General features: G+C 36.5%; 1 protein-coding gene and 1 non-coding gene across 2 annotated transcripts; one reads left to right on the top strand and one right to left on the bottom strand.

Annotated features, from left to right (window-relative positions):
* Positions 1–5,992: 5,992 nt before the first annotated feature.
* On the top strand, positions 5,993–6,064 carry trnat-cgu (transfer RNA threonine (anticodon CGU)). The gene has a single exon. It is a non-coding gene; the product is annotated as a tRNA-Thr (tRNA).
* Positions 6,065–6,947: 883 nt separating this feature from the next.
* Positions 6,948–10,720, bottom strand: pla2g10 (phospholipase A2 group X). Its single transcript, XM_015012878.2, has 4 exons — positions 10,616–10,720; positions 9,900–10,068; positions 9,195–9,301; positions 6,948–8,833 (listed from the first exon to the last, which is right to left on the bottom strand). The coding sequence occupies exons 1-4, from the start codon at positions 10,647–10,649 to the stop codon at positions 8,685–8,687; spliced, it is 459 nt and encodes a 152-aa protein (XP_014868364.2). The 5' UTR covers positions 10,650–10,720; the 3' UTR covers positions 6,948–8,684.
* Positions 10,721–15,835: the final 5,115 nt, after the last annotated feature.

The following is a 15,835-nucleotide window of genomic DNA, read 5'->3' as shown; positions in this document are numbered from 1 at the left end:
AACCCGTGATGATACGCTTAATTATGTGTGTAACTGACAAACCATTATTTTTTGCATTTAAACAAATGATGTCTCAGAGAGTAAATATGGGCAAAAACGTGTGAAAACATAAACATTATACTTTAAATTGTGTGATGCAATCTTTGTTGCACCTTTATTTAAACACTACACATCTTCAAGGTGGGATTCTAGTGCCATATTCAGAATAAACACAGATCTGGGGCTGTTCATGTGTTGCAGGACAAGAATAATCTGCAACCATGAAGCACCAGGGGATATAATCTAGCTTGATACTGATATGGTGTTTTACATGTTTCTAAATCTGCTGAGAGAGTGATTCTGACTATTTTCATGAGGCAAATTTCTGTTACATTGTGAATGCAATCATCAGGCGTATTAAAACCATGACGTCATATGCAGTTGCATTTTTATAGGCAAGGTTTTCCCCAGTTGCTTCAAATTTAGGTACTTCAGATATTTTTGCCTTGATTCTGCTAGTACAGGTGAAAAGTCAACTACTAATCACAGAACAATCCCATTTTACTTTGGGTGTGTTCAACCCATTAGCTAAAGCCACAAATTAGTCTTCAGTCGGTCCTAGGCACACAAATAGAGCTTTTCAAGGACAGGTGAGAGAGCCCAAGTGATTACTAAAACTTACAAAATCAGGAAATTTAGTTAAACTGAAAACCAATTGTTTCAAATATACAATTTGATACCTTATCATCAGAACAAACCCTTTACTGTAACTTCCACTATTACTCAGGAGACTGTGCCCACAATTAATCTAACAGCCACATTCAATTAAAAAGGTGGATTTTGGTTTGGTCTGCTGTTATAATCTTCCTATTTACAAGAGTTGACTACCCAGAACTACAATCAGTGGAAATTTCCTGAAACTAATTTACAGCTTAAATAAATCATGATATTAGATCATTTTATAAAAATGTACCCCAATAATTCTTCAAATACACCTAACTACCGAAAACATGGCTATGAACTGGTTTGCTTATTACTATGAAATGGATGTAGGTTGGGATCTATCGACAACTTGTGGGAACAAAACAGTCCTTCCTAACTCACACAATAGAACACTGTAGTTAGGAACAATTCAGATTGTAGACTACATTAAAAAGTAATCTCTATTGACTGGAAATGAGGCCTTAAAGAATGTGGCCCATAGAAAGGTCATGGCATCGAACATAATTAGTGAAAGTCTCTGTTTCTCTTTCAGACATTTGACTGCAAGAGAAAGGCCTATTGATTCTTAAATTCAAAAACGTTATGTAATTTAAGTCTTCTGTTTATTAACTTAAGCATTTTGAGCATTGGTATTTTTAAAAACTCCTAAAAACTCCTGTTAATTCTTTTGAATGCTTCGTCCATCATTTGTACAAATCACTCGTTTGCTGACTAACAAACAATTTGTCTCCCTGGGTAGTAAAAAAAAAAAGTTTCCTTCCAAAATGTAAAGTGTTCCCACGCTCTCAAATATCTAACTATAGTCAAGGACTACCAGAAGACAACTTCATGTCTCCCAGTTCAGTCCATTCATGGCTCTTTTGTTCCACCTGTCACTGTGGATTTAGATTTCCTTGTAGGCTTTGGGTGAATTGAGCTTATCTCAGCTGAAGACTCATTGATGAACAAAAGCCCATTAAAACTGTTTAAGAAACGCTCTTTTTCTAAGCTTTCACAGCAGAGCTCTCATTTCTTTGAACCAGCTTTCTTCAAGATCATTAAGAGAAATTATGTCTTCTGCAAAGCACTTTTAACTGAAAATGGCAAAAGGTACAACTGCAAACACTAAAAGTAGCTGAACCAGTTACCAAAATGATTGAGAGATTAAGGTTTTATAAAACTATGTCACGCTTTTTGGACCACTTCAGGGTAGTTGGAGATTCTGAAAATGACCCAAATATTAATATCAATAGACTTTCAGAAAATGTATTCTGGAGTCCCGTCGCTGTCCTTTGTCCGGGCTGAATAGATCATGCCTAACAAGTCTCGGAGTGTGTTAGACACAGAGGATTTAGCAATTTGAAGACTTTGAGTTTGCTCATGCTGAATATCATGCTTGTTCTGGTGTACCTGCATTCACAAAAAGGGAAAATGCTTAATTAAAAGGCCTACATTTCTTATGGGTGCTATATGGTGGTTTATGCTAAGACGTACAACAAATGATGAATTGCTTGAAATCTGCCAGGTTTATATGATAAATTCAAATCTTCACATATAATTATTAGTTGTCTGTTTGCAAGATACATATTCACTGGTCAAATCAAATGAAGCAATTTGTTACAAGAGAAAGAATGCAATCTAACAGCAGAGCACTGACATAAAAAAGCGTTACCAGACACAATAGACCGATGCACTAAACAATGGAACGTTACGGTTTTCATCCCTGCAAAAGCAGTCATCATACCTGCTGATGTACCACACTGTGTTCTTCGTGGTTCTGATGAGCTGAACCACAGACAACTCCCACCACTTCTTTACTGATCGGATACAGTCCTTCGTAGTCTGCAGTGAAGACTGACGCCATCTTTAATCACAACAGAGTCCATCTGTCGATGGTTGTTCCCTTTCTATCCTCTCTGTCTCTGTTCCAGTCTCTCTGTTCCAGCCCTCCGTTTGTTGTGGGGGGTTCTAATTTTCCATCCAACATCAAACCAGCATATCGACGGGCTCATGGGCCGCCCAGCAGGGGGGCGGCTTGAACATGCTGGACTGGCTGTTGTCCTTTTCCAAGCAGCAGATTAAGCGACCACATTTATTTTTCACAGTATTTCTTGGGTACCCCCCAAAAAATTGAAAAAAATGAATAAAAATCTGCTTTTTGGCCCTTGACTTCAACAAGTCTGGGTTTAAAGAGACACAAAGGATTTTCCCTGTTTTCCCAGATTGTATATTTTCCTAAGATGTGACAGATTGGATTTTAAACTCTTTTTAATAGAAAACTTTGTCCCTCATAAATCGCAGTCATTTGAACTACTTTTTAAATGTTCAAGTCTGCTGTATAGAAAAATGTCTGCTTAAACAAAACTGAAATCGTGCTCTTTTTAAGAAAAAATAAATAAATTCAAACATAAGTCAGCCCAGTTGAAGCATTTACATATTCTCTTAGTTCTGTTTAGTTCCTCATGCAAACTAAAATGATTATGGTAATTATTTCCATCAACAAAATCCATTAAGTCATCAATAACAGGAGCCAGTTGCCTTGACCTTGCTCTTACGTTGTGTTGTTTTCCCAGTCTTGTTTCTATGGTCCACATTGAATGGGTCCATGTTTGTCACTGTAATCTTTCTCTTGTTCGTAAAGCTGCCCAAGACCATTGCTGAGGGACGGGCATCTTTACTTTAGATTACAGCTCAAGCTGTAGGACCCTTTTGGAGAAAACGAGGACCAGATGCTTGCCAGCACAATGAAGTCGTAGCTATGGCAACTGAATCAACAAGCATGAGGACAACAACGAATTTCAAGGCAAAAAAGAGAGAGTTGTCAGTTAGGCAGAGATGACACAAATTAGGTTAAATCTGAAGAACACAGAAACTGAATACATCGTAAAATTCCAGATTTTAAAAGCTTTATTTATCTACTCAGCGAAGTTGTGAAATTAGCCCCCTTAAATGGATTAACCCAAAAAGCAGGAGCGAGATGGGCATCAAGAAAAAAATTTGGAAAGAGGGGGAGAAATGATATTCTCTTTGTATTGCAGCTTCATCAGCTGCTCACCTTTCAGTTTGATTTCACACTTACACATCGAGTTGTGACCGGGGTCATAGGCAGAAAGCTGCTCCTTACAATGACAAGTTTTCTCTGCAAGCTGCACCACCACGGACCTGTGGTGCCAGGAGATGGCCATGCCTGATAGAACTGTGCTACATTTATGCATATTTTATTTCTAGCTCTCAAATTTTAACAAATATATATATAAAAAATAATAAATTCTGGAATCATTACTTTGATGAAAAAAAAAAACACTCTCTTGATGTTTTGCAAACTCTCACACCAGAATTCTGAGCAAACAAATCAATATACCCACTCAGTCATAAAATGTGTATTATTACTCTTTTATTATGCTGAGGGACACAACTGTTAAATTAGCCTAATCCAATACAATTTTCAGGGTAATGTAGTGGAAACCGTGTTTCTATTATCTCTCCTGTATTCAGAGGACATGATATTTTTTGACATCTAGTCACATAAAAACCAAAATCCTAAATATATGTTATTGGTTATTTTTGTGTGCACAAATTAGTGCATGACTGTGAAGTTGAAGCCAGAGAGAAGCAGAGTTTTGTAATTTTGGAATTATCTTCAGTCTTTCACAAACACAACAGTTACACCTTTTCAAACTCTTAAGTATAAGTAGACAAATTGTATTGTTTGGGTCACACTTTACGAGCTCCCAGTTTAGTCTTTGATAAAACACACAATCTGCTTTTAAAACCAGGCTTAAAACTTTCGTCTTTGATAAAGCTTATCGTTAAAATAGCGATGTTTGCCTTTTGTAATCAAAATCTGAGTGTTTCTATCAAGTAAGAAATACAAACTAATCTACAAAAAAAAAATGCTAGAAAAATACAGGCGTTTCTGTGTAAAAAAAACAAAAAAATCAATGTACTAAAACCAAAACAAATATTCTTACAGATCCTGGAGTACAAATTCCCATGCAGCAAACTCGGGAAGGAGGGTTTAACAACAACAAAATGATAAATAATTAAACACACTGCTACAGAAATACTTCTTATTCTCCGAGGGAGTGAGTTGCTCAATGTTTCTTGCATGAAGAATAATGCCCCAAATGCATGGGATTTCTGACAAGATTCCTTAGGTTACAGAACTCCATTGTCACGAACAAGAGTCACAATATAAAGGACACTGCAAAGGCCTCCAGCAATTTAAAACCAGTTTTTGTCAAGTATAAGGGTATGAAAAGCTGTAGCTTTTCATAATCTGGCCTTGGCATGGTTGTGTTTTACAACAAGACATAACAATTTGGGTAGTAGAACAACGTGTAACTTAAACGTTAACATAATCTCAAAATTATTAAGATGTTTTAAATCACTGTAGAATCAATTGAAATGACCTACAGCTGTTTTTGATTTTGGTGATACCATAACAATTTTCTACAAACAGGTTAAGATAAAAACTCCAATTCTCCATAGACAAAACAGGTCTCATTGATTTTTTTATTTTTTTTTTATTTTTTTCCATATTGCTTCTGGGATATCTGATACCACATACCCACCCACGCATACGCACACAAACTGCACAATAAAACATCCATCTCTGTTATTTTGCAAAAAAAAACAAGAGAATCAAAAAGCTTCCAAAAAAACAAACAAAAAAAACCAAGATGATTCGCCTGTTTTTTAAATATACATACAGATATATGAATGGGCATATTGCCAGAAATTTATCTGATTAATGCACTCTACCTGCAGTTAATGTGAACAGTCATATTTGAGTAGCTTCACTATTGTGCAATACGTTTTTTTCCCTTTCACTGAAGAGAGTTAAAATGAAAATTGACATAGATAAACCCTACTTCATGGTTCCTTCAAAAAATATATAGTTGGACATATTTTAAACTCTAAATACGCTACGTCAAAAATTCCCACAGTAGAAATAAAACTTTCTTTCTGCCTCACTTTCAAAAGAAGATATAAATACTCAACTTATTTGTTACAAGCTTCCGCAAACACCACCAATGAGCTCCAACCAAAATCTTTGACGGATGACGACAGCAGCCTCTTGTGGCCAAATCACAACATTATATTTATATTAACGCCTTTTGTCTGTAGCTCGTTCCCACCATACACATTAATATCACTGCAGTAGGCTAATGCTTTTGGAGTGTTACCGTCAAACAGTCTGCCTTTCGCAGTTTTATCTCTATAGAGTATGAAACCTAAGTTTACGCAACTTGACAATAACAGGAGGACTTTTTCTTCCAAAGCGGCAAAAGCGTGTCCGTACGGCGCAGGCGCGGTGGCCAAGTGGTAAGGCGTCGGTCTCGTAAACCGAAGATCGCGGGTTCGAACCCCGTCCGTGCCTTTTATCAATCTGGTTAAATCCATGTGTCCATAGTATTTGTTTGGTACATTTGGCAATTGTTCAAACTTCAGGAATACTCAGTATTAGTAGTATTACTGATACAATGTAGAAGCAACATTACATGCCAGATTTAGTATCATAAAAATCCTCTCATATCAGACTCAAGATACTAGTGCAGTTTCCTGGGTAACGCACCATGCTGCAGCCTCACTGATTCATATCTGATGCAGTTCTATCATATCCAATTTATTAAGGCAACTATTTTGTTGTGATCACAACAGCTACTTTGACAAGGGTTGCAGCATTTTGCAGAAGACTTATTTATATCCTAAACACATCACAGATAAATTTCTGCATAAACCACATGCATCGACTGTCTGTTTATTAAAATGCTACACACTTTGATTTTTCTCCAGCTATTGATCAGATGTCTTCTGAATGCATTCCTTCCTCACATCCACTATCTACAGTCAAGATGTACATATAGGTAGTATTGTGCAGTAATGGTAGTAGTCAGTATATTTTCTTTTTCCAGACATTTTATTGGCATTTGAGAAACTGCTGCTGGTAGTTCGGCCTGAATGTAAACATGTATGGAGAGCCATTTCAGCCAAAATTAAATGGCTCTCCATATACTTAATCTTAATTGTATATTTAAAATGTTCTTATTTTTGGTTTAGAAATCCCTGCTGATTTTCAAACTCAAACATCTGCTGTCTCTGAGATGCCAGTTAATAAGTCTTATACCTACCACTGAAAAAGCAAATAGAAAGAGTAGTTAAAATGGAACACATCACATGATGAGACACAAACTAGGAAAATGATTGATGTTATAATAGGGGAATTTAATATTTGTAATTAACCAAAGACAAGAAAACAAAAGGAACATCAAATAACTTTATTTTTCCACTTTACAACCCTTGACTTTCTTGTACAGCGAAGGTTCAAAACAACTGAACACGTGTTTGTAGGCTTTGACCCAGACATTCAACTTTCAGCTCTCAGCTGGATACATTACATTAACTGCATCTCTCATTTCGGTTGAAGCTTACGCACAGAGCACTGTTTGAACAAAGAAGCTGTGTTTTCTTCACTTTATAAGAACAGGGCTCTGAGTAACATCTGGGCGGATTTAGATTACATTCCATGTTCATGGAAAGAACATACAGAGGAGTAAAAGGTTCTGACTCAAGAGTGAGAACAGTCTTCTCTTTCAAAACTAAACGACTATAAAAACTATTTCAGACATTAAGTCAAATTCTTTCTCCGGTGTTTTAACCTGCAGTTTGTTTGTGGATTTGGCACCATCTAGTGTTAAAGATGTAGATTTCATGCACAACAAATTAGCTGATACTTTTTTTTGGGATGTTGGAAGGTCTCCAGTCCCCACTGTGGGGAAGGACTGCATGGGAGGAGGTTTTTGTGTTTCTTAAACGAACAAAGTAAACTGTGAAAACCCAACTTTCACCTGCATATGTTATAGCCCTGACAGGAAATTAGGTCACCTGACAGCTATTCGCTAAGTCACTGGAAAGCTATTGCTCAACAAACTGTGACTATGTTGTGATTTTGTTAAACCCTTAAAAGGAGCTGAGCACTAAACAGCGAACACTCCTTTAGGCAGTAACACATAACTGCTGATGATTATCTCTCTGCAGACTTAAAGGAGCTCAGACTGTTAGCTTAGAAAATTTCATCCTGCTTTTTTAGGCTCCATTGAAAGATATCAAGTCCAAAACTCTGACAGAGGGAACATGTCAGGAGTGGACGTCTAGGTTGCAGAGCCAGCTCTTGAACATATAAAAGTAGCTTTGTGGGAAGCGGTGACCTGAACTGTAACACTTGACCTTAAAGCCAACTGCTAAAGTTTAGTCTTTTGAGGAAGGGAAAGGCTTATTTCACCAGTGTTTGGTAGCAACTAGTTACATTTACTCAGTTACATTTACTTGAGTAACTTTTGAGTGCTTTTTATTTTTACTTGAGTAATTTTATTATGAAGTATCGTTACTCTTACTTGAGTAGATTGCTGGGTTATCTAACCACTGGATGAAAAACAAATATGTTTTAACCAGATATTCACCAGACACACACCTGCAGTTTTCATTAAAGTTTCATACGTTTTCTATTGAAAGAAACTGATTTGGAAAAATTTTCTTTTGCCTAATTTTGTTATTTTTTTCATACTTGCATGAATTATTGTCTTTTTCGTCCTTAAAATACCAACATTTCCAATTAGCTTTACATTTTGATTGTGATTTTTAAATGTTAAATGATTGATAATTTAATCAGTTACTCAGTACTTGAGTAGACTTTTTACCAAGTACTCTTTTACTCCTACTTGAGTAGTTTCTTGGACGACTAATTTTTACTTTTACTTGAGTAAAATTATTTTGAAGTAATGTTGAGTAAACTCTTGTACAAGTTTTGGGTACTCTGCCCACCTCTGCATTTCACATGTATAGAATTTTCTGCTTTAGTTAAACTCATCCACATACTTAACAAGTGCCTCCATGTCTCATAAAAATTATGATTCTGAAAATATAAAAATTTAGTCTTTTTTGGATGTATTTATTATAATATTTCACAAATAGGCACTCAACATAAAGATGCTTACACTGGGTCAGTAAATGTTGCATGTTGGGTGATCGTGGCCACATAGAAAATCCGGCCATAGTGCATATTTCTGGATGAAAGGTGCTTTTCTCAAACACTTGGCTGCCTCTCTGTCACACTTGCATAAAAACTTCTCACATTTGTCCTCTAAATCCTCTGAAATGAAAAAGATAAGAGATTTATGTCATTAAAACGATTTACAAACAAATTTGGGTCACAATTTCAGAGTTTTATTTATAAAAAAGGAAATAAAGTTGGAAACGACAAATAATTTTCTTTTCTTTTCCCAATAATGCAGTGCTTTGTTTGGTTTGTCACATAAAAAAAAAAAATCAACGCTTATTGATACTTTCACATGGCACGGGATTTCGATGAGACAAGTCAAAAATTCTGAATACTTAATATTAGCTATGTGCTGCCTGAACAGTTCTTCTGTTACCCTTTCATAAAACCACATACTGGAAATGTTTATGTTTCCTTCAATCCTCTGAAGGTGTGTTTGAACATATATACATACCGCACTCAGCTTCCCTGTCCTCACAAGTCCAATGATAATTGGCTGTTTTGGTGTAGCAGCCAAGACGTTCTGCGTCTCCGTAACAGCAGTCATGCTTGTGGCAACACCTACAGGCGCAACATATTGAATGCATTACTTTCAAGGCTGAGCTCCGTCTGGAGTGGACTGAGCAGCAGTACAGATGGGTGGCAAAGCGACACCACAGCTATTTTAAAAGCAGGCCAGGATCACCACTTTGTTTTTTCACTGCATTTACTTGGCAGTCAGACGGTTTTTAATGGGCGAGATGTCTAGTGGTGAAGATAGAAAACAAAGAGACAGTAATTAGGATTTGGGTGTGGAGTTTTAGACCTATTTTTAGGTCTGTGTTAAAGTCCCCAGGCTTGTGTTGTGAAAAAGGTCATCATTCATTTGTTCCTATCATCTGGCAGTACTTGTGGTTTAGAGGAGAAAGACGGATTCGGAAACTGGTCACACCTATTTTGGAAATCGAAGAGTCGAGCTCCGCCAAGGAGAGGAAATAATGTGTACATACCATGCCTGCGCTGAAGAGTGAAAACACAGTGATGCGTGCTGGATTATAAGCTTCGTAGCCTGTCATGCATGCGCAGACCTGTCTGATTGTTTGAATTTTGGTAAATGCCGTCGTCAGGTGCAGAAGCGTACTATTATGTGAAAAAGATTAGAGATAAGGAGTTGCCTCACCAGTCTGCTCTGTCACGGGGCCACCCTTCACCCCCCAGCCCACAGTAGCATCCATACATCATGTAAGCCAAAGCAGATCTCCCAGTGCTGCATTTGATGGCTCCTGCAAGTTCAAGTAACCCTCTTTTTGTCCGGTGGGAACTGTGTGCAGCCGCAGGAGCCACAGCCACTGCAAAAAGGAATAAACAACTGAAAAGGAGGAACAAACTTCTCTATCCCTGTGAATCAAGCCATGTAGTCCAGTCTGAGAGAAATAGCCTTTTTATGCGTATCTGACGAGTAAAATCTCAACATTTCTGATTCACACGTAGAATCAAAATTGCTTCACATAAAACTCTTTTGCTGACTTTAGATGTAAAATCATTCAATTTCTTTTTTGTTTATTCTTTGCCTGTTAATAAACATTTTAATCACTGCGTGCATCATTCTGTTGCTACTGTAATATCCACAGAGACTCTTCTCATTAGTATCTAGGACACGCAGGACAAACTTCACTCTTATGTCTCATAAACAGGAGGTTAGACCGGGATGGTGTAAAATCTAGAAAGATACCAAAACTCACCAGCTCTTCCTCTCTTCCACAAAATTACTTTCATTGCCAACACTCACTTTACAAAAAACCTCACAAGATCTAATGTAGCTTCATCTGTAGTCCTTAAATCACACTTCCAGCTGTCTTTTGCACAAGATGTGAAACTTCAAATGAAACAGCTTACCAGAGAACAGGAGAAGTATTTGGTAAACCGTCATCACTATGTGCAAGAGGCACCTGAACTCCGCTCAGCCAGGGATCCAGGGCTACCACCGTCTGAGTGCAGAGTGAAGGGGAAGGCTTTTTTTAGAGGCTGCTGGAATAATCTCGTGCGCATCATCATTGGACAGGGCCTAATCCAATGTTTGTGACACTAGGCTCCCCCTGCAGGAGAGGGATTGTTGTATAGTATTTGTATGTCTGCTTTAGGGGGAAAAAAATCAACATTTTAAAGCAAACCCATTGGAAATATTCTGTACTTGTATTTTTATGTTTTGTATACTGAAGTATGTTGTGGTTTGCCTTCTTTGAATTACTATCGAGGAAAATAAATCACACAGTCTACAAAACAGTCAATTAATTGTTAACCAAAAAGGCTTTGTTTTACTTCTGCTAAAACATTCCTTGTACAGAGCTAGCCTGTTAAAGTTTGACACAGGAACGATGTTTATTTTATTTTATTTTTTTTATTTATTTTATTTCGAACATGATAGAATTATAAAATCACACATGAACAAGGAATGCAAAAGACATATTTGTGTACCACAATAATCTTAAGTTGCTCCAAAAGTATGTCAGCAAATATATGGTTTTTACAGATTTTAAAAGTTGAACTGTTCAATATAGTAAAAATATTAGAAGGCAAACAACCTAATTGAATTCAAGTTAAGTCAAAGAGGTAGGTCGAAGAAGATATTACAAAAATAATTGCTTTGCCAAATGTTTGAAATCCTTTTCATAAGATATTTTACAGTGTTATTTCATCTAGAATTTCTAATTGAGACTGCATCAGTTTAATTTAATTTGCATGGTGTTTAATTGCAAAGAAAAAACAGCAAAACCTACAGTCATAAATCTCAAAACAAGAAAAGAAAACACACACAACACGGTCACAACATATTGATAATTATTCTTCATTTGTACACAATTTTTTAATCTGATTAATTTGTTACAAACAGACCGGGGACAGAATACAGGTAGAGGGTGAGAGTAGAACAACTGTGTTCATTTAGGGCAGGGGTGTCAAACTCAATTTCACCGAGGGCCACTTCAGCATATTGGCCCCCCTCAACGGGCTACATTGATGGTACAAATCAGGAGTGCATCCCTGCTAAAACACCCCAGACAAAAGGTTGACTTCCCTCATTCAGTTCAGAAGAGGCTTATAATGAGTCAATGGTCCAGGTGTGTTAGAGAAGGAACGCATCTAAAGCTGCAGATGGCAGCTCTGGAAAACTATACTTGGGCACCCCTAGCATAAATGTATAAAAATACAATGTTAAAAATAAATTAAACACCACCTCATATTGTTAAATAACTGATTTTATGTATTGAAGTTTTAAATATTGCATTTGAGTTTCCATGGCCTATAAAATGGGCTACATGTGGCCCGCGGGCCTTGAGTTTGACACATGTGCATTACGCCATAGAACTGCCAATTGGTAATTGAAGTAAAGCTTCGATTTCAAAGAAGCCTACATTGAAGTCGATTGGCAAATGAACCATCATGAAAGAGGAAGGCTCTTGTCTCACTGCACCCAAAGAGATGCATAACCTACAAAAACCACTTCTGTCTGGTTTTGAACCAGAGACCTATTGCCTATAAAGCAAACATGATAACCACTACACTACAGGAACTGAACTTCTCTGCTTTGTTTCAGTTTGAGGTTCCAAAGTTGATGATGTTAGATGCAACGCACGAAAATTTCAACTGAGGTTTGCACTCAGATGCCTGGATTCAGAGTACAAACCATGACACCACAGAATCATTGATGACCTTTAGTAAACACCTGTGATGAATAGAACAAACTAAATCTGTTTCTGTCTGGTTTCAAACCAGCAACCTTTTGAGTATGAAGCAAATGTGATAACCACTACACTACAGAAACTCATGCTCTCTGCAGTGTTCCTGGTAGATGATCCAAATTTTGTGAGAGACTAACGTCAACGATGGGCATGGAACAATGTCAAATACTTACAGATCCTCTCAGAGAGCACAGTAACTTGGTGAACAAACTGTCAAACTTATACTTGTGCCTAATTTCACATTACAATCCATAAACTAAGCCTGGGATCAAAAAATTGTATTGAAGATGTCATTAGCAGAGACAAATGGTTTTACAGAGACTTGGCTAAATGGCTAAAAAATAAAATCAACACTTACATATAAAAAATGGTTCAAAAATAAAATTAACACTTAAAAATACAAAATCTCTGGAAAATAAAATATTATGTATGTTGTTTTGAAAAACATTAGAATATAAGCACTTTTATCAAATCTTCAGTGGTAAGATCATGTAAGTTCTTCTTAAATCCATGGAAACTCAGCAATTTGTAAGGTAGGTGAGTTAGCTCAGCAGGTTAGAGCACCGTGCTGGTAATCCTGAGGTCATCGGTTCAAACCCCATATGGGGCAATTCATGTGTAAGGTCTTTCACACAATCAACACTTCAAAATAAATAAGGGTTCAAAAATAAAATCAACACTTTACAATAAATAAGGTTTCAAAAATAAAATCAACACCTCAAAATAAATAAGGGTTCAAAAATAAAATCAACACTTTACAATAAATAAGGTTTCAAAAATAAAATCAACACTTTACAATTAAAAATGGTTCAAAAATAAAATCAACACCTCAAAATAAATAAGGGTTCAAAAATAAAATCAACACTTTACAATAAATAAGGTTTCAAAAATAAAATCTATAATTAAAAATGGTTCAAAAATAAAACCAACACTTCAAAATGTATAATGGTAACTGTTTAAAATAAAAAATGCAAACCTTTTGTTGAAATGGCACGTTAAATTCAAGTCTCCATTACAGGCCAGAGAAAACTAAAGAGAATTCAGGGTTGTGTTAATCCATTTGAGGGCTCCTCTAGTGGATTAACAAAACGTTGCATTTATCTTGAGGAAATAAATGACGATGCAAAAGTTAGACTGTAACATGCGCAGTCCACTGCTCAACCACTGCGGAATTAGAAAGAAACCGCTGGAAGTAACTCATCCAGCGGATTTAACAAATGGAGCCTTCTTGGTGCTCGTTACCCAGGAGAGCGGCACTCTGGAGGAGCTGCAGACGTAACATCTGTCCGTTTCGGAGAAGCAAAACCAAGCAAAAAAAAAAAAAAAAATTTAAAAAATTAAAAAATAAATAAATAAATAAATAATAAAAAAATAAAAATCCTGGTAAAAGCTCACACCGGCCCGCGCAGGGTAAAACACTCACAGAGTTCAGTTGATCTGACTGGATCAGACAGATCCAACTGACTGATGAATTAGCGCAGATTTTTCTGCAGATGGGAACCAGGAGGAAGTTGTTCAGACCCCAGCGGGTGAATTGATGCTAATTTAAGTGAAGTCGCTTAATTTAATTTATTAAAAGTTATTGGGGCCTCAGTCAGTGGTTTTTGTCACTACGAGAAAAATGTAGATACATTTATCTGCTTAATCTGTGTGTGATGGGATCTGGATTCTCGGTGAATATTAACTAAACCGCATAAAATGCGGCTAAATAGCCGATGTTAATATGATTGTAATTTCACGGATAAAAATAGTACATGACCGATTTTTTTATGTTGTCGGTCAAGATAACAGATAAGAAAAAAAGTCTAGCGCGACCTGCCACCCTGACACCAACTCACACATCTTCATTCACAGTCTTACTTGTAAATCGATTTTTCTTTTCTTGGACGTTTTGATGTTAGCTTGTTGATGTCTCAGTTTTATTCGCTGGGAAAATCAATAAGCAGCTTGAGGTGACTCTGCTGCTCTCTAGTGGCGAGAAGCCTAATGTTTGGCTGGTAACAATTGGAATGCATTGTGGGAGATGTAGTTTGTAGTCAATTCGTGCTCAAAACCTATTTTAAGTCAATCATCGGCCTATAAAATGCTGGGGCTGGCCACATAAAATGACGTGGCGGGCCACATGTGGCCCGCGGGCCTTGAGTTTGACACATGTGATTTAGGGTCTGGTTTCATCATTGTGTATCATTTTAACTGAGCCACAGCACAGTAAAAATATTGTTGTAATAGCAGGATGATTACACTTATAAAGTAACCCAAACGGCAATAAGTTTGTATGAAAAGGGTGGTTCACTTTTATTATATCAATAATTTTATCAACGTGTCATTGTCTTATTCTGTTAATGTCAACTAGATGGTGTTACAAGAGGTTCCAGTATAACACATGAAACAAATAAAAGCAGAATAACTATGGTAATTCTGATCCAATTACATTTATTTTTCTGGTGTCATCCATATTTTTCTCTTCCAGAAGAACAAGTCATTGTGGGGAGCTCAGTGGTCATTCCCTCGATAAACAAACATCTCACTTACTGAGCAGTGCACTCCAACTGCTAAATTTATTCAGCAGTGAAAGCTAGAGAAGTGTTGTTTTTGTTTGTTCTTTTAGTCATATTTTATGTTCTTTAAAAAGCTTATAAAAAAAACCCTATGACAATTCTGCTTGTGATAAGAGAGTTAAAAAGCATTTTTCTTTTATCTTCATCTCCCCAGAGATGCTTACTGCTACATTAACGGTACACTTCATGTAGGATGAGTGTCTTCTGCTAGTAAGTCAAGAATTGCATTTTTCCTTGTAAATCTGGGGGTTTTCTTTGGAATTCTAATCTACTATTTTGAGGAAGTTATCGAAATACTTTTTTTGTTGTTGCTTTGTTTAAATAATTAAATGTGATCTTTCAGTCTGACTCATATCTGAAGAATTAAAAGTCTGCAGAATTTTATTCAGAGAAGTCATTTGACTCTCAGCTGTATGAGTCACTCAAAGGAAAGTGAACAAATGGACAATTAAAAATGCACTAAGAACAGATCTGAACCTTCCTGAGTTGTTAGTTTAGAGTAAAAAGTGTGAAATACAAAAAATAAAATACAAATAATTGCTGAAAATCTTTTTTTTCTCTCAAAATTGTCTAAGAATTACTGACAAATAATTAATTATATTATTTCAGAGGTAGATCCTAAACAGCCTACATTAACTTGGTAAGTGACATGTAGCATGAAAAAAGGCATAAACTGGAGTGACGGGGGAGGGGGTTAAAATGTATAAAGAATAACAAACTTCTAAAGATTACGTTCATGGTCCAGTGTTGTTTTTCCTGTCTCAAATGGTCATGTCTAATAATCACCAGTGGGGGCAACAACCTGAAAATGTCAATGGTTG

Source organism: Poecilia mexicana, unplaced genomic scaffold, assembly GCF_051168715.1.
Source record: "Poecilia mexicana isolate PSO_F unplaced genomic scaffold, ASM5116871v1 scaffold_8, whole genome shotgun sequence".
Lineage (NCBI taxonomy): Eukaryota > Metazoa > Chordata > Actinopteri > Cyprinodontiformes > Poeciliidae > Poecilia > Poecilia mexicana.
The sequence above is the reverse complement of the archived record's forward strand: the minus strand, read 5'-3'. Positions and strand labels throughout refer to the sequence as shown.

Bases quoted from the DNA above. Each gene is read 5' to 3' on its own strand.
- pla2g10 (XM_015012878.2), bottom strand. From the start codon at position 10,649: ATGACGGTTTACCAAATACTTCTCCTGTTCTCTG. The intron at 10,069-10,615 runs GTAAGCTGTTTC...TCCTTTTTGCAG, and splicing joins AATACTTCTCCTGTTCTCTG to TGGCTGTGGCTCCTGCGGCT. The intron at 9,302-9,899 runs GTGAGGCAACTC...TTGCGCCTGTAG, and splicing joins CCCCGTGACAGAGCAGACTG to GTGTTGCCACAAGCATGACT.